The 26,300-nt window shown below is 34.7% G+C and overlaps 1 protein-coding gene across 1 annotated transcript in view; it reads left to right on the top strand.

The window, feature by feature from the left end:
- CDC40 (cell division cycle 40) overlaps positions 1 to 26,057 on the top strand; it is a gene marked incomplete at both ends in the record, with an annotated part of 44,339 nt that extends 18,282 nt beyond the window's left edge. The window contains 12 exons of the mRNA XM_084256359.1: positions 6,210 to 6,293; positions 8,551 to 8,690; positions 9,734 to 9,830; positions 12,712 to 12,851; positions 13,661 to 13,735; positions 15,572 to 15,617; positions 17,691 to 17,792; positions 19,029 to 19,144; positions 19,364 to 19,497; positions 23,229 to 23,305; positions 24,780 to 24,924; positions 25,880 to 26,057. Coding sequence (XP_084112485.1) covers positions 6,210 to 6,293; positions 8,551 to 8,690; positions 9,734 to 9,830; positions 12,712 to 12,851; positions 13,661 to 13,735; positions 15,572 to 15,617; positions 17,691 to 17,792; positions 19,029 to 19,144; positions 19,364 to 19,497; positions 23,229 to 23,305; positions 24,780 to 24,924; positions 25,880 to 26,057 — 1,334 coding nt within the window. The remainder of the gene's footprint in view (positions 1 to 6,209; positions 6,294 to 8,550; positions 8,691 to 9,733; positions 9,831 to 12,711; positions 12,852 to 13,660; positions 13,736 to 15,571; positions 15,618 to 17,690; positions 17,793 to 19,028; positions 19,145 to 19,363; positions 19,498 to 23,228; positions 23,306 to 24,779; positions 24,925 to 25,879) is intronic.
- Positions 26,058 to 26,300: the final 243 nt, after the last annotated feature.

The raw sequence follows: 26,300 nt of genomic DNA, 5'->3' as shown, positions 1-26,300 counted from the left end.
AAAACTTTGAATTTTCTTTATAATAGATTTAATAATCACATTTGTTGATATTGGCACATTTCTTTTTTCTTAAGTTTTCTTTGCAGTTAGAATTCTAATACCTCCTTATTTTTTTATTAATAGAATTTTTTAAATTTGAAATGAAATTTTTTGTTCCATCAACCAATAACTTCCATTATTATTATAGGACCAAAATTATCAAGAAAACACTATCATATGAAATATTATGCATATTTGCAATTTAGGCCTAAAATAATCTCATATGTTAAGTGTGCTTTTTAATAAGCTATTTTCATGGGGGGAAAAAATGTCTAAAACATTTGAGAAGAAAAAGGTTACCTTCAATCCCACTATACAGAATATCTACTTTAGCATTATGATCTTTATCTCTCCAAGTCTTTTTCATATGCATACTTGTATTACAGAGCTTAATCCTCCTACACTAAAAATTTTACATAGCACATTTTTATTCAGTGTTCCATCATAGTCATTTTTCAGTGTGACTGTATAATCTTAAAGCCTATCATTTTTATGAAGTCTGTAATACCACTAATTAGCTAGAGCATAATTTATATAATTATTCTATTGTTGGAAAGTTAAGTTTTTTCCTGATTTTTAGTGAGTAACACAAAGTAATTCATTGTAAACTAGTTTAGAGGTATACAGATAGTTACTTATCACAATATATTCTTGAAAAGTACCATATATTAGAGAATTGCCATATAAAAAGAATTGCCATGTATTGGACCATCTTTCACCAAGGCCATTTTATAACTGACTGAAAAGTGTGCCAAAAATCACCATTAAGATAGCATGCCTAGAGATGAACCAATATAGTGACAGAGGAGGTTCCTTGCTTCACTCCCAAGAGGATCATCTAACAGTAAATTATCCCTCTAATTTACTGTTAGATGATCCTCTTGGGAGTGTACCCACAGAGTCCCTTGGGGTAAAATGGGTACACCCCTTAGACATAGGAGATCAACACAGACTTTGACACAAGAAGAGCGACTGCTTCATTGAACTGGAGGTGGGGAGAGAGAAACACCAGGAGACTGTGCTCAGGAGCAGGGGTACACATCAGCAGTCTGAAGGCACAACAGGGATCCCAGGGAAAGTAAATATATGTGCCCCAAACAAAGGAACAAAGGAAACTATTGACAAACCTAAAAACAGACAGTGGCAGCAACACAGTAGTAGGGGACTCAACCCTCCAATTTTATCAATGAGTAGAATGGGTTTAATGGGGACTGTGCCCCAAAAAAGCCAAGTACACTTTCTTCTCAAGTGCACAAGGATAATTCTCAAAAATAGACCACATGTTAGATCACAAATCAAGTGTAAATAAATCCATAGATCTTGAAATTATATCAAGTATCTTTTCTGATCACAACAGTATCAAACTATAAATCAGTCATAGAAAGAAAGCCAGAAGAACCTCTGCTATGTGGAGACTGAACAGTGTACCGTTAAATGACTTTTGGGTTAATGAGAAAATCAAAGAATAGATTAAAAAAATACCTAGAGACAAATAGGACTGAAGACAAAACCTACAAGAATCTATGGGACACAGCAAAAGCAGTACTAAAAGGGTAATATATTGCAATATAAGCCCACATCAAGCAATAAGAAGCTCAAATAAATAATCTAGCCTTACACCTTAAGCGAGTGGAAGAAAAAAAAAAACAAAAGCTATTAGAAGGAAGAAAGTAATAAAAATTAGAGCAGAAATAAACAAAGTAGAAATCAAAGAGGTAATCTAAAAGATCAATGAAGCCAAAAACTGGTTCTTTGTAAAAAAGAACAAAATAGACAAACCTTTGGTCAGACTCACTAAGAAAAAAATGGACAGAACTCTAGTAAATTTGAATCAGAAACAGAGACATTACAACAGACTTCTCAGAAATTCAGAAGATCATAAAAGACTACTATGAACATCTTTATGCCAATAAAATGGGTAAACCTATAAGAAATGGACAGATTAGTAGGAGCATACAATCTTCCAATACAGCATCAGGAATAAATAGAAAAGCTGAACAAATCAATTACAAGTAAAGATTGAAAAAAATAGTTAAAAGCCTCCCAAGAAACAAAAGCCCTAAGACTGGATGGTTTCACTAGTGAGCTCTGCCAAAGATGAACTGATACCTCTCCTTTTCAAACTCTTCCAGAATATTGAGGTATTGGGAAGGCTTCCAAATACATTTTATGAAGCCAGCATTACTCTGATACCAAAGGCAGACAAAAGCATCTCAAAAAAAGAAAGCCACAGACCAATCTTTCTGATAAACATAGATGCAGAAATCCTCGACAAAATCTTAGCAAATTGATTCAGCACTACATTAAAAGGATCATACATCATAACCAAGTGGGATCCATTCCAAGAATACAAGGATATGATCATATCAGTAGATACAGAGAAAGGATTTGACAAGAATCAACATCCATTTATGATAAAAATCTCAAAAAATAGGGATAGAAGAAACCTATCTCAGCATAATAAAGGCCATATATGACAAAACTTTGGCTTGACTCACTGAGAAAAAAATGGACAAAACTCCTCTAGTAAATTCAAATCAGAAATAGAGACTTTACAACAGACATCTCAGAAATTAAGATATTTAGTGGTGAAAATCTGAAAGGTTTTCTCTAAGATCAGGTACAAGACAAGGATATCCACTTCCACTGCTACTATTCAACATTATATTGAAAGTCCTACCTAAAGCAGTTAGGCAAGAGGAAGATATAAAAGAAATCCAAATTGGGAAAGAAATAAAATAATCACTATTTGCAGATGACAAACCTTAAAACCCTAAAAACTTGACTGGAGAAACTATTAGAAACAATCAGTATAGTAAAGTGGCAGGCTCCAAAGCTAATATACATTAAGTAATTGTATTCCTATGTTTCAGCAACAAACCAAAAGATTAAGGAAATCAAGAAAACAATCCTATATGTAATCACAAAAAGAATTAATACTGAGCCGTCCCTGTGGCACAGCGGGTTGAGCAACATGCTGTGAAGCTGTGCGCAGCCTCTGTAGCACGGGTTCGATTCCCGGCCGGCCAGGGAGAGTCCCACATGGCATGGTAGACCGCTCCTGTCTCGCCCGCTGCTCCCCTCAGCAGTGTATTTCGGTTGTCTACCTGTTCTGCTCCTTGCTCTGTATCTGGTGAATCCTCTCACCCTCCCGCCCCTCTGTCCCGTACCCCAGCTCTTGTATAAAAATAAATAAATTTTTAAAAAAAGAATACTAAGGAGTAATTTAATGAAGATGAAAAGACATATACAATGAAAACTGTAAGATATTGTTAAAAGAAATAGGTCACACACACAAAATGGAAACATGCTCTTGGGTTAGAAAAATTAACATTGTTATAATACCCATTTTACTCAAAGCAACATCCAGAGTCAATGCAATCCCTACAAAGCTTCAATGCCTTCTTCAAAGAAATAGAACAAACATTACTGAAAGTTATATGGAACAATGAATGACCCCAAATAGCCAAAGCAGTCCTAACATAAAAGAAGACAGATGCCATATTTCCAGACTTCATACTATACTACCAATGTGTAGTGATCAAAACAGAATAGTATTGAAAGAAAAATAGACACACAGACCAAAGGAATAGAATTTTAGCTGTGAAATAAACCCACACTTACATAGACAGTTAAATCTACAACAAAGGAACCTAAAATATGCAATGGAGAAAGTCTTTCCGACAAATGGACTTGGGAAACTGAGCCACTAGCTCACACAATACACAAAAATTAATTCAAAATTGATTGAAGACTTGGTTAAGAGCCAAAACCATAAAATATATAGAATGAAATGTAGTCAAAACATCCAAGACACTGGGTTCAGAGATGTCTTTGGTGACTCACTTTTAATGGCAAAGGAAACAAAAGCAAGTGTAAATAAAGGGACTATCAAACTAAAAAGCTTCTGCACAGCAAAAGGAACCATCCTTAAAACGAAGACATCTTACTGAATGTGAGAAAATATTTGCATATCATACATCTGACAAGAACTAATGTCCAGAAATAGATCAGAGTATAAATGTTTTTAAAGCTTTTGTTATATTTTGTCAAATTGCTTTCTCAATGAATTCTCCCAACTTAACTGCCACCATCATGTGAGAAAGTCCTATTCCCTTGACCCAAGACCTGTATGATTGTTTTTCCTGTGTTTGATTATCAGAATATTGTTGAACTTTATTTTACTTTTATTCTTTTGGACTACTAGTATATTTGAACATTCTTATACAGCTTGTTTATAGTATCTTCTTTTACCTGTTGAGATAGTAGTACTAATTAACTTAAAACTCTAATAATATTAAACTGATATTATTAGAGCTGTTTCAAATAGACCTACAAAGGAAGAATGTAGACATTAACTGTTAAAAACCTAAAATGGAAAATAAACTTCCGAAAGATAGATGAGACTATTTCAGGACTAAAATGCAGATATTATTATTTGAAATATAGTAGAAAACTAACTGGACTGAAATTCTGTAGTATTAAATGTTGTATCTTGTCCTGTCATTGGCTGGCTTCTAGTAGGACATACAGTTAAATTATTTTACTTATTTGTAAAGGAAATATACCATTATCATTAATTACTTGAGTTGGGGGGCAGTAGTGGTAATGATGACAGTGGCAGTAAAGATTTTACCAGAGGATGGTGGGGCAAGTTCCTTAAGTCTCTTGAGTCTTTTTCTCAGGAAAAAAGACTATGGCCACATGCGCTGGGGGTTGGTGCTTACACAGACATCACAAGGAACAAGGAAGATCTTCCTTTCCTGTCTCCTACTTTCCAAACACATAATGTAATGCCTTTTATACAGACAGAAATATCCTTCAAGATACAATTACACTCTAGATAAAATTTTATGGTGGAGATTTTTAACTTAGGGTGAGTTGGTCTAAATTTTGTATGAGCCTTATAAAGTCTCATTTTTTGAAAATTATTTATAGAACACTTTTCTGTACATCAAAGAGATGAAAGATAACTTATGGGATTTGAACCTGTTATTTCAGAGATTCTACTCCAAAGCTGCTTTTCTGCCATCAAGCTTTCTCCTCTGGCTAAGAACATATTTTAACACTGAAAAAAACTATATGCAAATGTGCTAATAGCCAGGTGGTTGGTTCTATTCTAGCATATCATAAGGGTGAGTTGAACACCTACATATTAGCTTGTTTGAAAAATATGTTTGATGATAAGAAAACATATGTCTGTTTTTTGTTCCCCAAAAGAAGTTCTTTAATATTTAGTTGGAAAATTAAAATGTTAATTATATCCACTGGATATACTTACTTTTAAAAAAAAAAATAGTCTATTACTTTATGCCGTCCATGATTAATTACATGGATCAAAGGCAAAAACTGATTAATGATCTTGCTCTCTGTTGTGAATATGCTCAATTATTATTAAAACTGACTTTACCAAATATTTCTCATGCTAGCATCCCTACTTGAGGAAAAATTGATTTAAATAGATATTCTTTACTTGTTTTCACAGACCACTGAAGACCACATTTATATGTAGCTACGTATTCTATCATTAGTTGAAGGACTATATTCGAGTGCTGTTAGTTAGATATCCTTACTTCCCCTAGCAAGGAAATACAAGTATTCATTTATGAAGTAGAAATATATCCTATTTAATTGGAAGGCAAGACTTTTTATTGAGAATGGCATTTTCAAAATAATTGCTAGATTTTGTATTCTCCTTACTCCATTTCTTTTTTTGATAGTATTTAATTTATTTAGTTTGATAAAGTACACCATATTTCCAAAAATAAAAAGAAAGTGGTTTCTAAACTTTCAGATATATAATGTACATTTTAAGCGCCTAGAAAATTTAAGTCAATTTGCTATTGACATTGTATATCATTGTATAAGATATTTCTTACTCAGTTGAAGTCATTTGTGGTTCAGCGTGAGATTTGGGTTAATTATTCTAAAGAAGGATTGGTACTAAATTACAGGCCATTTTCAAAATCTAGGAAGGAAAATGCGAAGTGAGTATTATTTGCATAGTAGTAAAATAGGTGTAATGGAAAAAATGGAGTCAACAGTTTGTAATTTTTTTAGTAAAAAGTACAGGTGGCTGATGCACACCTGAAAATTACATGATACTATAATGCAATGTTACTTCTATTAAAAAAATTTAAATAAGGATAATGTGTACTTTTTTCTTTCAGGTTATGCATTAGACCCTTCATTAGATAATCACCAAGTGTCTACTAAATATATTGGTTCTGTAGAAGAAGCTGAAAAAAATCAAGGTAATTACAGGAAATATTAAATATCGCATAATGTCTTGCAGATTGACTTTAGAGTAGGAAAAACTATTATTTCACTTAGTGCATTTTTTTTAAGTTGAGAGAATAGGGTGATGTATTTTAGAGCAATATAGGTTTGAGGCTATTTTTACCACTTACTAGGTGTGCAACCTTCTAAGGAAGGTAGTGGTACCTGTTATTTGGGCTCTTATGAATACTTGGCAGTCCCAATCCTGTATAACTTATTAAATGAACTATAAAGTATAGCTGATTTTAGCCATTTCTCAACACTAATGTCAAACTATATTTTCTCAGAACAGAAAACATTTTAATTGCTCTTTTCTGTGGAGATTATCTTTGAAGGGTTGTTTTAAAGACTGAGTTTATATATGTGTTTTAAGTACATATTTGTCATACTCATTTTGTATTTATTATTACGTGATATAGTGTCATGCTCTAAATGCTAACTTGTACATTGGAATTTTATCCATACAGTGTTCATAGAAAACCAGTGTGCTGGTTATACAAGGATATTTCTGGTTAGTAGCTATAGAACATGTCTTTATGATGAAACTATTTTGGTAAATGAGCTAGAGTTTTTTTAAAGTAGAATTTTAATGAGCTTTTGTTATTACACACAGCCTAAAGGAAACTGATTTATATTCATATAGGTAAGATCTTTTCTTTAAGTTAGACATCTATAAGCCATAGCTTTATGTAGCTAGCTATTCAGTTAGCTGTTAAATTTTGACCATGATTCCCATAAACTTTTCTTTTTCCAATTTAATGACCACACATGCTACCTCTTGTTGATCAAATCAAAATATCACCCAGAAATATCCTTTTCCTCCTTTCTTTTCACTCTTGAGATTTATACTATTAGAGGCCAAATTTAAGTTGAGATCACTTGGAAGAAATACCAGATTCCTAGAAAACTTTAATTTACATTGTTGTATTACAAGTGAAGCAAAGATATTAATTATTTATTTTAATCTCATCTAATTCAGTTTTTTTTCCAAGATTTATTTATTTATGCACACAAGAATGGGGGGTATATGCCAGGGGTGTGGGGAGTGAGAGGATTTACCAGAGACAGAGTGGGGAACAGAACAGGTAGACTGGCTAAAATACACTTCTGAGGGGAGCAGTGGGCGAGTCAGAAGAGGTCTGCTGCGCCATATGGGTTGCTCCCTGGCCAGGAATCAAACTCGTGCTGCAGAGGCTGCGGTTAGTTTCCTAGGTTGTGTCAACCCTTTGCTCCAGAAGGGAGGCCCTAATACAGTTTTTTAAATGATAATTTTTAGTTCTTTCAAAGGTAGCTTTATCTTTAACAATATTAAATTCTAAGTTTCTTTGAAAAACTGGTAAGAATTCACTGATACTGTAATTAATTAAAAAGATCATGTGCCACTGTAGGATTACAGGTCTAAGTCTTTAAATATATTAGAATTTGCAAAATACTGCAGTTGTAGAAAGTTTCTTGCCCAGAGGTTGAATCCTTTTTTTTTCCTCCTCAAAGATTTATTTATTTATGCATACAAGAACTGGGGTATAGGACAGAGGTGTGGGGGGGTGAGAGGATTCACCAGAGACAGAGTAGGGAACAGAACAGGCAGATTGACTGAAGTACACTGCTGAGGGGAGCAGAGGGCGAGACAGGAGAGGTCTGCTGCACCATGTGGGTTGCTCCCTGGCCTGCCGGGGATCAAACTCATGCTGCAGTGGCTGTGTACAGCTTCATAGGTTGCATCTTAATGCCTTGCGCCATTGGGGAGGCCTCTGAATCCCTTTTTTGTATAAAGTTAGCTGGTATATCTGACAGATTTATATAGATTTTATTTTGCATTTTTTATTAAATCTTTGGTCACTTGAGCAATCATCATTTAAACTTATAAAGTAAATTATAGGGCCTCCCCGGTGGCACAGCGGTTGAGCACTGGGTTGCGAAGCTGCCCGCAGCCTCTGCAGCGCCGGTTCGATCTCCAGCTGCTCCCTGGCCACCGGCAGAGGGTCCCACATGGCGCGCAGACCTCTCCTGCCGCCCGTTGCTCCCCTCAGCCGTGTACTTCGGTCCTTCTGCCTGCTCTGCTCCCCACTCTGGCTCTGGTGAACTCTCTCACCCTCCCGCGCTTCTGACTGTACCTAGTGCTTGTATAAATAAATAAATAAATATTAAAAAAAAAATAAAGTAAATTATATGTGTGCTGCTACTTCCTTCAAAAATATCCATATTTTGATCCTTTTAATTTTTTTAATGCAGGTTTAACTGTGTTTGAAACTGGTCAGAAGAAAATAGAAAAGAGGAAAAAGTTCAAAGAAAATGATGCATCTAATATTGATGGTTTCTTGGGACCATGGGCAAAATATGTGGATGAAAAAGATGTAGCCAAACCTTCAGAAGTAAGTTTTGATGTTTTTCATTATCAATTCAGGTATATGCTGTATTTCTATAGCACATATTTTCTATATTAATAAACTTGAGATTTGCTTAGACCAGATGACTCATCAAAATTTCTTTGCCTTGATTAAGAAAATAGTGTTTCTTTTTTGAATATTTTTATTTATTTTTTTTTCATGTTAATTGCTAACATATTGAGCAATTTTTAATAAAAATTACCATGATGCTCTTAAGCTGCCAGGGTAGCTGCTCTTCTGATAACAAATAATCAGATAATAATGATAGAATCAGCCTTTCTATAATTTTAGAATTGATAGGTTTTCTTTATTATTTAAAAATTTTAACAAAGTAATTTGGTTTTTTTAATAGTGCTTTATAAAATTTCACTTTATAAAACTTATAAAGTGAAACTATAAAACCCCCTTTCAGCCTCCTAATCTTATTGTCTCTGAGCTAGTCATTGTTCTGGGTCCTGTGATAACAGCAGGGGACCAGATCAGGAATCACCTATCATGAAACTTACCTTTAGCTGTATCTTATGTCCATGTATGTTAATAATATACATATGCTGCTATTTATTTATTTTAAACATTATCTGCTGACTTCTTTGTTATTACAAAGATTTACTACTGACCCACCTTCTACCCACTGTTGCTGTCATAAGAGTAGTGTCACAAATCTAGTCTTGTGTGTAAAACTGACTGTGTAAAAACTGTTCACTGAAGACAACATGTATACTAAAATTCATTTTCCTTTCTGATACTAGATTTTGTAGTTGCCTCTTTCATTTGCTAAGTTAGATTATTTCTAGATATTCCAGAAGGTTGAGTATTTGTATAAAATGAGATTAAAAGCATTATCCATTACCCTTTATGTGTTTGATGCCATTTTTGTAATCTGTCAAAGAGTTGAGATTGATATCCTGGAACACATAGTTGCAACTATTGCTTCACCAAAAGTGCACCTCATTATAAAGAATTTATAACCAGTTTTGGGTACGATGGCATAGCGCATCCATTTAAAATTCATTCCTTAATTCCCTTAGGAAGAACAGAAAGAACTAGATGAAATCACAGCAAAGAGGCAGAAAAAAGGCAAACAAGAAGATGAGAAACCTGGGGAGGAAAAGACAATCTTACATGGTAATACATTTTCTGTGCTTTTTCATTTTTTTTCAAATTTAGAGACCTAATTGGCTTTACTAAACAATTCATAAATCAGGCAGTATCCTGTCTAACAAGTAGGAACGCTCTGCCTGCTGCTGGCTTTTTTTTGGTTGAGAATTTTTGCACCTACATTCACCAGAGATACTGGTCTATAATTTTCTTTTTTTGTGCTATCTCTGTTTGGTTTTGGGATCAGGTAATACTGGCCTCATAGAATGTATTGGGGAGTTTTCCTCTCGTCAGCTTTTTTTTTTTTTTTTTTTGAGAATGTAGTAGGACAGATATTAGATCTTCTTTATAGGTTTGGTAGAATTCACTGGAGAAACCATCTGGTCCTGGGTCTTTGTTCTTAGGGAGACTTTATTCTTCGTTCAATTTAAGCTCTTGTGATTGGACTGTTTAAGCTGTATGTTTCAACCAGGTTCAGATTTGAGGTTGTATGAGTCTCAGAATTGTCCATTTCTTCTGGGTTACACAGACACTTTTATAATAGGTTCTTAATGATCCTGTGTATCTGTTGTAATTTTGCCTCTTTCATTTCTGATTCTGCTGATTTGGATTTTCTCTTTGTAAGTGTAGCTAATGGCTTATCAATTTAGTTTATTTTTTCAAAGAGACAACTCATGGTTTCACTGATTATTTTTGGACTTTTTTCTATTTCATTTATTTCTGCTCTAATTTTTGTTATTTCTTGCTTTCTACTGGTATGGAGGTGCTCTTGTTCTTTTTCTAGTTTCTTCAAGTGCAGAGTTAGATTGCTAAATTGAGATCTTTTTTGTTTGTGTGTGTGTGTGTGTGGTCCTGTATTACTATAAATGTCCTATGTAGTACAGGACTGCTTTTAAAGTATCACATAGGATTTGGTAGCTTGTCTCTCCATGTTCATTAGTCATATCTCTTGAGTTCTTCATTGATCAAAAGGTTGTTAAGAAACATTTTGTTTAGTCTCCATATATTTTGGTTTGTTTCATATATTTGGTTTGTTTCATATATTTTGGTTTTGATATATTGATAATTTCTATTTTTGTCTATTTCTTGAGACTTGTTTTATATCCTAGAATATGACCTATTCTTGTAAATGTTCCATGTGCACTGGAAAAGAAAGTGTATTCATTATTTTTAGGATGGAACACTTAAAAATGTCCAGTAAATCCATCTGATCTAATACTTCATTTAAATTGTTAAATTTCTGTATGGATGATCTATCCCTTTGTGTCAGCGGTGTTTTGAAGTCTCCAACAATGATTGTATTTTTGTTGATATGTTGTTTTAGGTCTATTAGTTGCTTTGTATAAATGGGTGCTCCTATATTTGGAGCATCAATATTAGTAATAGTCATAGCTTCTTGCTGGTTGTTCCCTTGATCATTATATAGCATCCATCTTTGTCCATGATTAGTTGGAAGTCTAGCTTACCCGGCATGAGAATAGTCGTTCTTGCTTTACTCTTTGAGTTATTAGCATGTATGGCCTTATTCCAACCTATTATTTTAGTTTGTTTCTGTCTGTCAGTTTTAAATGGGTCTCTTGTAAACAAAGTATTGATGGTTAGGCTTCTTCATTTTTATGAAAAACTTTCAGATATTAACTCTTCTCTTGCTTTGTATATTAATTGCCCTTACTAATCAGCTCCTGTAATTCATTATATTGATATTAAGAATTATATTGGACAGTTTTCATCTCAGAGAAATTACAGCAAACTCTTTTATGTTCTAGCAAAGGAGAGAAAATAGCATGATTAATGATAGCTACAGATACTTTTTTGAATTTCTCATGAATTTTTTTAAACAGGTAGATAAAAATGAAACCTGAATGGGGTTTCCTTGCACAATCTCTTCTTTCCTATGATAAAGATGACTCTTTGGCGTATTAATAGTGCTCTATTTGTTTTAACCTTTTGTTTTTGGCCCATGTCAAATACTCTCCAGGTGCCCTCACAGTTTATAATTGTTAATAAGTTATACTTTAAAAAAAAAAGCTTTATTTTTCATGTAAGTAGATTAGAGATTAAGACTCATCCTTTGATTTGTGGAAGGAAATACATATTCACAAAATCATAAATGTTCTTGAATGTACCTTGTCCTACTTGATAAGTTCTTTAATTTAGGAAATTATGTTGTGATTATCTGAAAGTACAAAGAATAGTTCATTAACAGTATTGCTTAGTCTAAAGTTATAACACCTATCAAATATTTAGATTTCATGAGGCCATAATTTGGTTTCTCAACCTCTAGTTTTATCTCCAACAAATGTGTTTAGTATTGTGTGCTTGCATCCATAACAATAACAGCCAACACTTTTGAGGTACTTCTGCTGTTCAGGTATGCTGATAAATGCTTTACAACAGTCATTTAATTCCTACATGTGACTTTATTATAAAATTTGTATTGAATTGGAAAAGAAATGAAAAAAGAATCTGGATGGGCATAAAAGAAAAAAGGATAGCCGATATTTATTCTTTTGTTTTAACTTCCCTCTTATCCTGTTTTGCTTCTGATCCTCTGCAGATGACTCATATGGCCCAAGTATTATTCTCTCTCCCTTGCTATAATTATACTACAGTGAAGGCTTTTTATGTATATCAACTAAAATGTGTAAAAGAAGCACGGATTTAAAGGTCTGATTTTTGGGGTACTTAGGAATTCCAGTATACTTCCTCAAATTGTAAATAATAGCAGTGATTTCAGGCAACTAAATTTTAGCTGGCTTTCAGTTTTAATGTGATCAGAGTGTTTCCTACTTATACCTTAATTTGAAACAATATTCCTAATGAGGAAAATGCTTGTTTTCTTTTTAAGATAGTATATTTTTTGACTTTGGCTTCTAATTCTTCACTACTTTCCTTTGCTTTGTTTCAGTTAAAGAAATGTATGACTATCAGGGCAGGTCCTATCTTCACATACCTCAGGATGTTGGTGTTAATCTGCGGTCAACTGTGCCACCTGAGAAGTGTTATCTTCCCAAAAAACAAATTCATGTGTGGTCAGGGCACACAAAGGTAAGGAAACTGGTTGTTTCTGTTTGTTGTAGTGTATAGTAGTGAAGCTAGCATAAAATTTTAACTGTTGATATGGAACATCCAATATTTCTGATAAAGATATAGAGAAATCAAAATAGAGCCAGGAAGTCAAATGGAAGATAAACCTGAGTTAAGTTTTGGAGTTATTCATACATACCAGTCACAAGTGACTACATAGACTTCAGGGTCAGCTGGATTGGCCATGACATAAACCATTCATAATTCAGTATACTTTACCCTTATGGTGGTCCAGGTCCTGCCCCCCAAGTTCCTGCCACAATCTGCATCCTTTTGGGCACCAGTGAGTAATGGGCTGCTACTGGCACCAAAACGACAGTAATTTTGCTTCCTCTCTTGAGGTTATCACACTTCTAAGATTAGATGCCCCTGGTTTATTTGCTGTGGTATCTAAACTAAGGCAAAAATAAAATACTTGAAAATGTTGATATTCTTTGTCATCTGCACTACTCCAGTTGATAATTTCCAGCTATTACCAAATTGCAAAGGAACTGAGTACAAGAAGGAAGAGAAGTGGTGCATTAACAACCTGCTTGACTAAGGATTCCCTTCAGGGAGGAAGTCAATATTAAAAGTTAAAAAAAAAATCTTCAAAAATTTAGTGTCAATATGGACTGCTCTTGGAATACTAACAGGTTATTCTGGGGCAGATTTTTGGAATGAAGAAAAGTAGTAATTAGGTTGCTTAAAAATATACTGTCTTTTCCTTATGTTTAATTTTAACTGATATTTAGAACACCTCTTATGGTAACTGTAATACCTTTTTATAGGGCGTCAGTGCAGTCAGATTGTTTCCTCTCTCTGGCCATTTATTGCTGTCTTGTTCCATGGACTGTAAAATTAAGGTGAGTTTTCATTAACAGTAGTGCAGCTTTGGTTAAATTTGCTTGATTAATTATAAATTAATTTGGGTTTGTTATGCAATTAAAGGCTAATTATTTTCTCTTAAGCCCTGTGAATGCCCAGTTGGTGAATTGATTCCAAACATGATGATTGAAATATGGCTCTATAGTGCAATTAGTTAAGCTTTTCTGTAAGCTTAGATAAATGATTGCTATGTCGTCAGTCACTTTGGCTTTAGACATATAAATATTAAATCATCGGTAATGAATTTTTATAAAATTTTTGTGTATATATAACTGGGTGCATTTGTTCTCTGAACCTTCTCAAGTAAAGAGGACATGCTGAAAATCCTGTTTTTAGAGAGTAGATAAATATAATTCATCCTTTTTTCCCTAAGTGCTAGTAGACTAAGCAGCAGAAATGTTCTCTGCCTCCTCTCCCACTTTTTATAATCTTGGAGAGTTCCACCTTTAGCTGATGTCCAACTCCAGTGTATAGTAGAAAAAAATCAGTTGCCAATGCATGTCAACTTGAATGTAGGGGAAGCCTATAAAAAAAACCCATATATCTGAAAAAAATAGTTCTTTTTTTGGTAGTTTCTATGTCCACATCGTTACAGTGGTCAATAAACAGCAACACTAATGCTCTTGGGCCTAGTTGAATCACTGGAATTTTACTGTTTGTTAATAATTCATGGATATTAAAGGTATTTTAAAGGCAGCTTCTTTTGATAAGATCAGCCCTTCAGGCATTTGTCTCTAATAGCTTAAATGACAAACCGAGAGTTTTGAGTAGAAACTCTTTTGGCCTTTAACTGTCACTTTATACAAACTATGTTAATAGAGATTGGGTCTTTTCGATGACCAATTTAAAAAGTTTAAAATGCTATTTAGTTCACTTCTATAAACATTTTTAGGTACCTATTTGAGCCAAGGGTTGAGGATGAAAAATTACTAAGGACTATGTGCCTGCCCTTAGGGTGGTGATTATGAGATAAATGATTATACAAGGTATTGTGGTTTTAAAGAGGAAGTGTACTCAATGGGAAGGTAACTAAAGTAAGTTTGGATCAGGGTTAGAGTATGTCTAAGAAGAGAGAATGGAGTGAATTAGCATGGTATGTACTGAAAACTACAAGCTTTGTGGTTGCTACAGTCTAGAATTGAGAGAAAGAGAGAATGGCTTCAGTTACAGGCAAGGGACCAGGCACTAGAGGTCTTTGCCTGGTGTGCTGCAGGATATAAGGCCAGGAAATGTTTTCTATTATAGAGCAATAGCAACATTGTCAGGAATTGGATTTTAGGTAGGCAAGAATAAAGGTATTGTGAAGGTATTGTATTAATTTACTTAAAATGTGATAAGAATTAAGTCAAACTTTAGCCAAGATCATTTTCATATCACTTCAGTAATACTTGTTACTTTAGAACAGTTTAAAAAAAAAAAACTACCAAAATGTATAAACACAGCAGTTTTAATAACATTTAATTGTTTTAAAAGTACTTTATAATATTACGTATGTGGAAACTTTTGATCTTACAGATATATCAGTTACTACAGAAAAGAACAAGAAATGAAGTCACCTATATTAAGTCCATCTAAGTTCTCTTAATATTTTAATATATCATTAGTATTAAACTTAAAAGTTCACTCTGTGTGTGTTTTCCAAATAGTGCAACACAGATGAGCAGTGCTTAGCAGTATGTTCAGTGATGTGCAGAAAAAGTCTTTAGTGAAACCCCCCTGTGCATACACATATCTGGCATAGGACTATTGTTATTGATTGAAAGTTGTCATTTTATCAGTACATTTAATATTTCCTTGTGTTGTTTCTTACTCAGTTATGGGAAGTTTATGGAGACAGGCGCTGTCTACGAACATTTATTGGTAATACTTCTTTTCTCTCTGGCTATACATCTGTTTGGAAAGACATTTTAAACTAAGATAACAACATTGACAGTAATGGCACTACACTGGTATGAAAGAAAGGCTTCATAGACTTGAATTCAATCTTGAAGAGGGTATACGTGTTCCCATATAGACAACTAGGAGGAGGGAGCAACAGGAGAAAAAGCAAAAGTGGTGTAAGAAAACTGCTTTGGTAGATCACATACACTTTAAAATTACCTGAGTATGAGATATGAGAAGAGATGAAAGTGGGGGAAAACAGTAGGGGTGCAGGGGCAGAAACTGCAAGACCCTGTGTGCCACTAATTAGGAGTTTAAACTGTCCTGAGGCCCTTGGGAATCCAGCCATTAAACAGCTCTTGCAAGAAAGCAACATAATCAGATTTGAAGTTGACAAAGATCACAGTGGCAATATAGAGGATGCTTTGGAAGGGCAGGCCTGGAAGCAGGGAAATATATTACAGCAGTATTTCATTTATCTAGAATAAAAATGATGAAAGCCTGAACTAAATTAGCAGAGATAAAGAAAGGAATCATCAAGAGTTAAGTTCAGTGGGACTTAACAACTGGATGTGAGTGGTAACAGACAGGAATCTAGGGTGACTCCCCTCTGGCTGCATGAATAGCAATGCCATTCACCAGGGGGAGGAACATAATGACAATGTTTCAGACTGGTTGAATTGGAGCTAACTTTGTAATACAGAAATGAAAATGTCCAGTAAGAATTAGATAGCCAGACACTGAGCTGTAAAGAACGATTGGGAATTGGCAACTAAAGCATATAAAAGGAAGAGATTGAACGAACTCCTTGGAGGAAAGAAGAGGGCCAAAAAGAGAACAGCTCTGTGGTATACCAGACTTTTTGGTAGAAAATCGCTTTATTCTCTGTCAGATTTTGTGCTAAGGCTAGTTACATTTCCAAATTTAACAGTACCACACTGAAACACTATTTGTGTGCATTGTAGTGGCTCTGTTTTTAGATTCAAAGTGGGAGTCCGTTCTGCGGTGCTTTGCTGTGATTTTAGGACCTCACTGCACAAGTAAATACTGCCTAAGATGTAGCCTAAAAGAAGACTTGCAGGAGGCTTCCAGCAACTACAGGAAAACAAAATGTCTCCTGTAGTTGTAGTAGATTTGGTCCCTATCTGTTTCCTTTGTTCTGACAGTTTCTTGGGGAAATCTGAAAATTACCTGCTAAGACCAATGTTAAGTGCTCTGAATGGAACTCCTTGTGTAGAAAATGCCCACTTGCCTTGGCATGTGCTTGACTAGAACTTATTGGTACAGGGCTTCTGTGTATGGTAGATAGTCTGTGCCATACACATTTGCACAATGGCCCTTGGCAGTCTTGGTCTCGGTAGGGTAGTGAGAAATAGAAAAGCTTCTGTTTTCATTTAGCCACATTTTTTGTCCCTATAATATTCTGGTGTCTAGGAAGATTGATTTCCAAGTGAAGCACCTTAAAATTAATCTAAAAAGCCCATCATAAAACAAAATGAAAATTAATAATAATTTTCAAAAAGGCTTGGTCGCTACACTTCTCAATCCATTTCTATGAAATTTGGCAGTAAGACAATTATTAAATGAGAGCTACATCAACTGTAAGTCACTTTGCTTTCATTCCATCTTGGTGAGTAATCAGAGTGAACCTTCATATGCTACCAGTCAATTATCTTTCACTGGCAATAATTTGCCTATTGTGTTTCCTTTAATTCTTGACCATTTAGTCATTGGTTGTATGCATTACATATTAAGAGGTTGTCGTGAGAAACGTAAGAGAAAAAAAAAATCTTTTTGGTTGCCTCTTAGCTAAATGTTAAGCATCTGAATCATCTGAGGAGCTTTTTGAAGGAGAAAAAAAAAATACCAGCTACATTCCCAAGCCCACACATAAACAAATTCTGAGTCAGTAAATAAGGGAAGGGGGGGTTCCAGTGATTTTGATTTACAGCATGTTTGAAAAGCACTATTAAATGCTCTTTCTGTTATGGTATCTGTATTTTAAGAGAAGGTATTTCACCTCACCTTCATATCCATTGTCTCTGTGTTTAGGTCATGGTAAAGCTGTTAGGGACATCTGCTTTAATACCGCAGGAACACAGTTCCTCAGTGCAGCTTATGACAGGTATCTTAAGCTCTGGGACACCGAGACAGGTAAGAGCTCATTTATATTAATACATATTATCTTATAAATTAGCATTTATAGGGCCACTCTGGTGGTGCAGGGATTAAAGTCTCAGTGCTATCAAGGTATTGTCAGCAACTGCAGCGTGAGTTTGATCCCTGGCCAGGGAGCTAACCCACATGGCACAGCAGACCTCTCCTGTCTCACCCGCTGCTCCCCTGAGCAGTATATTTCAGTAGAGCCATCTCTTCTGCTCCCCACTCTGTCTCTGGTGAATCCTCTCAACCCCCGCACCTCTGGCCTATACCCCGGTTCTTGAATGCATGAATAAATCTTTTTTTTAAAAAATCAGCATTTATAAATGAAGCAGTGTATTCTGTGGTAAAATTATGTTTTGGTGATTCTCATCTGGCCTATCAGCTAATATCACAAAATATTTAGAGTTGAAACTCAGCTAATATAAGTAGCTCTTTCATTATTATAAAGACTTTGTTTCCACCAAATACAATTTAGCAAGCAAACACTGAAATCTTTACTAAATAGACTATTTAATTGATGTTTTTATTCTAATATCACCTCACACACTGCATTCAATGTAATACAGGCGCTGTTAATATCTGATGAAATTTACATTGTCCAGATTAAATTTAATTGTCCAGGTTGATTAAGTTGTGAGTCTAAACTTTCATGGGCCAGTTAGTTTATATGATCACAGACATATTAGTTGCATCAGCACGTTGTGGCTAGTCTAATTAAAGAACCATCTGTCATCTGACTGATTTTTAAGGATAAAGTTAATAGCTAATATTGAATATTTATGTTTGGCAGGCATTCTGCTAAATAAGTTCCGTATCTTATTCAAACCTTAAAATACCTCTGAAATAACTACTTTTATTATTATAAATGAGGAGCTGCTCTCAAAGAGGTAACTTTTCCAGTGTTACACAGTGGCCAAATTATATTCTAACCACAGTTTCTCATATCCTTAACCTCTTTACCAGTGGTTGTGAACTCTGGCTGCACATTGTAGTCACCTGAAAAGCTTGATGTATTCTGCAGTTGATGATACAGATTTACTTTTGAAAGAATTATTTTTGATCATTAAAAACCTAGAGTAGGAACAGTCTAGCTTACAGTAAAGAACAAGCAGGCTGCCCTTCCTCAAAATTTATTAGCAGAGTAACTCAAGCACTTCATCCCAGGGTTGTCATACAACCTGGGGTCATATTTATTTTACCTACTCTAACTTGGATCTTTTGTTTTAGGACAATGTATATCAAGATTTACAAACCGAAAAGTACCCTATTGTGTCAAATTTAATCCTGATGAAGATAAGCAAAATCTCTTTGTGGCTGGGATGTCTGATAAAAAGATTGTGCAAGTAAGTACTTTCATAGTATTTTTATTAAGATTCCATGAGGGGAGTGAATAAAGAATATTAACTTGTTTAATGTTTGCTATTTGGGGGACTGCTGATTATTCTTAGTAAATCTATAAAAATAATGTAGAAGTTTGTTTCTTTCTCCACTTTCCATAATTATGCTCTTAATTCCTATTAATACATTACTCCACCTCTGTCTTTTCCTTGTTTGACATATAGTGGGACATTCGAAGTGGAGAAATTGTACAGGAATATGATCGGCATTTGGGAGCTGTCAACACCATTGTTTTTGTTGATGAGAATAGGAGATTTGTGAGCACATCTGATGATAAGAGCCTAAGAGTTTGGGAATGGTAAGTTTCAATAAGTAGAAAATCTGATTTATATAAAGCAAACAGTTTAAATATTTGTAGCTGAAGACAAAGTCTGATAATATGCAGTCATTTGAAATCTTTCCAAACTCTCTTAACCTTTAAGTATCCAGAATATGGAAATAATGTAAACATGCTGCCTTCCAAAGTCTTTGCATAGTCTGTCTGAAGGATATATATTTTGAGTCATCTTTCTTACAGTGGTGGAAAGTTTACATTGTGCTCTCTTACATTTTTCATCATTTTTTTCATCATTTATTTGTCTTTGCAAAATGACTGACGAGAAGTAGGGGCCATACATGTATACACAGAGTGGTTACACTGGGAACCGAACATGAGATCCTGGCGTCAGAACCAACCCAAAGAAAACATTGGGTTGACATTGACATTGAAAATGCTCTTAATTTTTTAATGTCTGTGTTATGATCATTCAGAACCAAAAATTGCTCCATGGTATCACCCTTGTGTCCTGTCATTCATAGCCCATAAATGTAGAAAACAGATTTTTCACTTATAGACTATAATCAGAACGATTGTTAATTTTGCTTTCCTAGAGAAAAAAATTTTCTAAAGTACTAAAGCTACTTTCACTGAGTATCATAACTCATGTTTTATAATTTGCAAAGAATTGCATTATAATTTTTTGGTTAAAATGAATCTTTGAGTGTTGAAAGGAACCCAGCTTGTTTTTATAGTCAGTTCTGAAGCACAGCTCAATGTGGTTACTGCCTTGTGGGGGACTAGAAAATGTTTCTTCCCACTCCTAGAATCTCTTCTGCTTTAAAGTAGGAGGCTTTAAAACTACAACTAAGAGTTTTCTCCTAAAACTGTGAGTCCCATTGGGGAGCTAAGCAGATCCCTAAGAGATCTGGGGCAGTTTGGGTAAAGATTTAATATAATCTAACTGTAGTTTCTCCCACACTCACCACTACTATCCCCATCCAAATTACCTCCAACTCATGCATAGTTAACAATACTCATATATAGTCTTATCACCCATTAAGTCTGTGGTTTAAGACTCTTTTATAGGTCTTTCTTCAGAAATGATGTTATATGCAGAGATTGATATAGACACTAAATTTTACATAAGCCACCTTAGATCATTTGCATAAGTTTCCGGAGAATAAACATACACATACAGGGTTTGTTTTATATATTTTTACAGCTTGATTATACTTAAACTTTCAGACGTTTCTATTTTCAGGTATTTTAGCTCCATTTTAAAATAAGGAGTGGTATAAAAGAAATTGGTAAATATTTAAATGATGCACCAATTACAGTGCTTTAAGAACACTTGAAGAAAATTGTGTGTGCTTTTCTTAAATGAAAGTTGGGCTACAAAATATTTTGATTAAATAAAGAGGTGATGTTAGCCTGTTTCTTTTTTGTCCTCAGAGCTTAAAACTACTCCTAAAAGTCATAATATTTGTATCATTATAAATGATTACTTCCTTTAGAATTTAGTTTATCACTTCCTGACCAATCCTCACATGAAGATAGGTTCCTGATCTCTGTCTTCCCACACTCTTTTTTGCTTCCTTCAGCTTTTAGCATACTTTTTTTAGTGCTTGCTTATTTGTTCCTCTCCCCTGACAAGTTCTTAACAGTGACAGATGAACTGTGTCAGCCTGTTGTCCATCTTCCCCAGCACCGGCACAGTCCTGGCACATAGCAGGCACTGAACAGCTAAGGAAATAGTTACTATCCTAATTATAAGTGATGTTACATTTATTGAACCACTGAGCATTTTATGTGAACTGCTGCATTTGAGTTGCAAAGCAATCTTAGGAGATAGGTATGTTTGTTGTCCCTCTAAGTGAATAGCATAATTCCATGTATGTATACATTGTCAAAGGATTCTCACCATCAGTTAACAAATAGATTGTTAAATGGTTGAAGTATCTAGTGGGGAGAGAAGTTAACTTGCGTCCAGTTTAATTAGTCAGAAAACAAAAAAATATGAAGATCAGTCTTGCTACAAAGACAATGTAGGAAGTAGACCCACTTCAGGACCCCTGAAGCTGTCCCTCACTGAAAAAAAAAATATATATATATGTCCCTGAAAGCAATCACTAGTGATACTGGCAGCTTGCATAGGAGAGGAAGGGAGGTCCTGACCACCTCAAAGAGAGAACTGACGCCAGCAGGAGTAAAGTTATCAGTGGGACCAGACAAGTGGTGTTTTCTAGACCTGCTTACAATAGCCAAATGATACAAGACACCAAACTAAAGGAAACTTGGTTTTCTAAAACAGTGCTATATATCCTGTGACTATTACACTGTTTTAAAGGAGAATAAAAGATATTGAATTGCCCGAGGTATTCAAATTGGCTAAATTCATGAACTGTCAGATATGTTTTTTTCTTTATTTTGTTAAAATACTCTTCAAAGAAAATGTAGCAGAGGTTGACATTTTTAATTTCTGTCTTTAAATTTTTACAGATATTTGTTATATTTTGGGATTTTTTTTTTGATGATTTAATTTTAGACTGAAGAATATTTGTAAAATAGAAGTTACTATTAATAGTTTGTTATACTAAATTAATTTCTAACTAAAAAATACATTGTATTTATTAAATGCAGCTATGCCTAACAGACATTTTTACTAAAAGTAACAAAGTCCAGTGTGTTCAGATTCATTTCTCATTCTGGAGCTCATTGTCCCAAGAATCCTTGAAATAGGGGCCTATTTAATTTTTTTTTTTAATAGAGGCATGTTTTATTTATTTATTTGTTTGTTTTGTTTGTTTGTTTTGTTTATACATGCACTGGGTACAGTCAGAAGCGTGGGAGGGTGAGAGAATTCACCAGAGTCAGAGCGGGAAGCAGAGCAGGCAGAAGGACTGAAGTACACTGCTGAGGGGAGCAGTGGATGGCAGGAGAGGTCTGCACGCCATGTGGGACCCTCCTCCGGTGGCCAGGAGCAGCCGGGGATCAAACCGGCGCCGCAGAGGCCGCAGGCAGCTTCCCAACCCAGCGCTCAACCGCTGCGCCGCCGGGGAGGCCCCTATTTAAATTTTTATGGTTAGTTTTAGTACATAGATTGCTATGAATCTGGACTATGATTACTTTAGAAAATGTTCTTGTTTTTCTCCCATTATAAAATTTTTAGGCACTAGTAGTAAATGAGGAAAAACCAGCTGAACTTTTTTAAAATATTTATTTATATATAAATATAAATATCAAGCATTTAAGCTCCCTTGCCCATCTAGAGATCACATTATCTTGGGGTGGGCTAGGCTTGCTTGCAGACCCTGTGCAGCTTTGCCTCCCATCCGCTTGCTTTGCTGAAGCCTGTTTAGCATTCTCACCTGCTTGCAGAATAACAAATTAAGGTTGACTGGCAGGTAAAGTAAGACTGCTTCCCTATATAGGTTTGCCTCAAACACCTTGCTTCTGCCTACCCTGGTACATTTGAGTTGGTTCACTAGTAAAGAACTTTTACTAACAGACTTTTTTAATATGAAGGGCAAAGTTTAAACCAAATAAAGAGAAAACTAAGTATGCCATTGTTTTAATTATGGAAAGGCATTTGTGAAGTAAAAGATGGATAATAGTAGAATGGCATCTTACGGTTTTCCTTCTTTCAGGAAGTTCTATGAAAGATTTCTAAAATCGGTAATTTTCAAGAATACTGCTTTTGTTTCAAAGGTAATTCTTCTACAGATGCATTTGAAAACTACTAACTCTGATATGCTATTTTTAATTTTTAGGGATATCCCTGTGGATTTTAAGTACATAGCAGAACCCAGTATGCACTCAATGCCTGCAGTGACTTTGTCTCCAAATGGTGCGTTAGATAGAATGTGTTTTTAAATGTGTTTCTAAGACATTGTATGATTTCTATATTCGAAAGAACATTGGCCATTCTCTCTTAGGGGAAATCTATCGTAGTGCCAAACTTGTATAAAGAAATCTTTTCAGTGTTAGAAATAATCACTAGTTTTTATATGTGAATCACCTCACTCTTTCTCCTGTTTCGAAAAAATATAAAGTAAAAATTAGGGAAAAACCATGATTTGCAGTTAACATACTGAACATCTAAGGAGTTCCATCTGAGAGTTAGAGTTGTTTTGTTTTGCTTAAATCTCATTCTCAGATAATAATATTTGACACGCATTTAGTAATTTATTGTGAGTTTTTTCTTTCAAAGAATAGGAGATTTTCACCTGATATCCTATAATGATAGCAATTCACTATAAAAGACTTTCTCCAAAATAAACAAAAATAAAAAGGATATTTATTTAATACCATTCTCTATTCAATAATCCATTTCATTTTAAATGCAGATATTTGTACTATGATATACTGACAGTATACTGATAAAATGGTAGCTCTACATGAAGGTATTAAAGCTGACAATGTTGGGCAACATTTTCATCAAAGCCACTGTTAACTCATTACTATGAGTGTAGACATGGAGGAAGAGGCAGGAAATAGTTTGCTCTTCCATCAGTACATCTGCCACAGGCAAATTGGTGATCATTTGGCAAATGCCCTAGGATTTTTATGGGAAGAGCAGCCAGTACCTGGGTGTTATTTTCATAATCACCTCATTAGGTACTTTATCACATGATCACTGCATCTGTAGTTCATGTGTATTTTTAAACCATCCGTTACAAATATGGCCATCTTGAACAAGCCCAGTAACCCAATAAGACTGATCATTGTTAGGATCACTCTCATTTAGAAACGTCTACGATTATGTAGGATGCTAGGAAAGCACTACAGTTTAGTGACTGGGCGCTTTGGCACTTCCTGGGTAATATAAAAGCAATGTGGCCTTTCAACAACATTACTATAGTTTTTTTAATCGTATCTTTTATTGTCATTTATTTAATAATTCTAGGTTTTCTCACAGGGAGTTAATCTTTCCGTTTTCCAGAATTAACAGAAATAAGTCTCTTTCTTGCCATGATTCTGTTGTCTATAATAACTGCAAATTAATTTTTATTTCATAGAATTTTAGCTTACTTATGTTAATGCTAAAGTCAGAATTCTGTGTATTCTTATTTATGCAAACAAAAAAAAGCTTGTAAATGGAGACACCCTAATAAGAAATTACATAAGCAAAACCATTAATTAAAAATACTTTTGCCAACAGTGTATTTATAACAAATCCACAAGTGGTATGGTAAATTTGTTACTCTTTTTTTGAAGTAGTTGGAAGTAGGAGAATGTTAATGACTAGAACATATTTAAAATAAAATGCCTTTTAAATTTTTTCAGCTTTCTCTAACACATCTCACTTATTGGATTTACAGGGAAATGGCTAGCATGCCAATCAATGGACAACCAAATCTTAATTTTTGGAGCACAGAACAGATTCAGATTAAATAAGAAAAAAATCTTTAAGGGCCATATGGTAGCAGGCTATGCTTGTCAGGTGGACTTTTCACCAGACATGAGGTAAGTTTAAATCTTTTATTCTTGTGTTCAAATATGATATAAAACTACTATTGTTCATATAACACTTTACAAATCACCTTCAAGTATGTATGAGAACTATGTAGAGTGTCAAATTGTCAGGTAAAAAGGGAAGAGCAAGTTATGAAAACTACACTTTTCTTTTTATTCAGTTCTTCAGCGTATCTCCTTATTGCTTAGTCTGTACCCTGTAACATCATAAATTATAGACAACACCTTATTTTCTCTCTGCTTTTCTATGCAAGGCTGGGAGGATTGTAATTACTATGTTGCTGTGATTGAATGAACACAAGAAGAATTAATTTTGTATTGCATTGTAGAAGTTAACTTCACTTCAGCTTTTCTGTGCTGAAACCTCAAATTCAACTTCTGCATAGTTCTAGGTCACTAGATTTATGAAGCCCAGAGCCTAAGAATGCAACACTGCATTTGTAACTCCACTCTTAACTAAAATATATAGATGTGAGTAGTTCAGAAATCACTGTAACTTTGTATGTTTAGCCTAGCAGTTGGGTCATAAGCTCCCACCTCCAGATCAGCCTTAGACCTATTTGATAGATGTTGGAGCCAAAAAAATTAAGGAAGCCGATAATCTACAATGGTAGACTAGCTCTAAATGTGGTCATTGGCTCTTTGTGAAACATTCCCTTATATAAACATTCCCTGATTGTCTGAGAGTGATTATGATACCACATTGTGCTGCCATGGCCCCTGCATCTCCCAGACTCCAAGTTAAAATTTTTCATTCTCTAGATTGGTGGCTAAATGGGGAGAATTTTTTCTGGTAGTTTAAATTACAGACTGCTTCATGCTCTATTCTCATTGAGTATTTTATATTCACATTGTTTTTTCTTTTTGTTAAAGTGAAAAGATAAACCCTCTGTTTCTCTTAATAAAGATGTTTGAATAATTTGAATTTAATTTTCTTCCCATGTAGCTATGTGATTTCAGGAGATGGAAATGGAAAATTAAACATCTGGGACTGGAAGACCACAAAACTCTACAGTCGATTTAAAGCTCATGATAAAGTGTGTATCGGTGCAGTGTGGCATCCACATGAAACATCTAAAGTGATAACATGTGGTTGGGATGGTCTCATTAAATTGTGGGATTAATGAGATTTACCCTTAAACTATCCAGGATTATTTTTGAACAAACATCATATTTAACTATATTTAATTATTAAATGTGTTGAATGGCAACTTGATTTACAGATTGTGGTTTCCTTATATGCCTTATGAAGTTGTTCCGTTGTTTAAAAAAAAAAAAGAAAGCTTTGGGGCCTCCCCTGGTGGCGCAGCGGTTGAGCGCTGGGCTGAGAGGCTGCTCGCAGCCTCTGCAGCGCTGGTTCGTTACCC

The sequence above is a fragment of the Talpa europaea genome (assembly GCF_964194135.1).
Source record: "Talpa europaea genome assembly, chromosome: 2".
NCBI classification, from domain to species: domain Eukaryota; kingdom Metazoa; phylum Chordata; class Mammalia; order Eulipotyphla; family Talpidae; genus Talpa; species Talpa europaea.
Note: the sequence above shows the minus strand (reverse complement) of the source record. Positions and strands in the feature narration are given on the sequence as shown.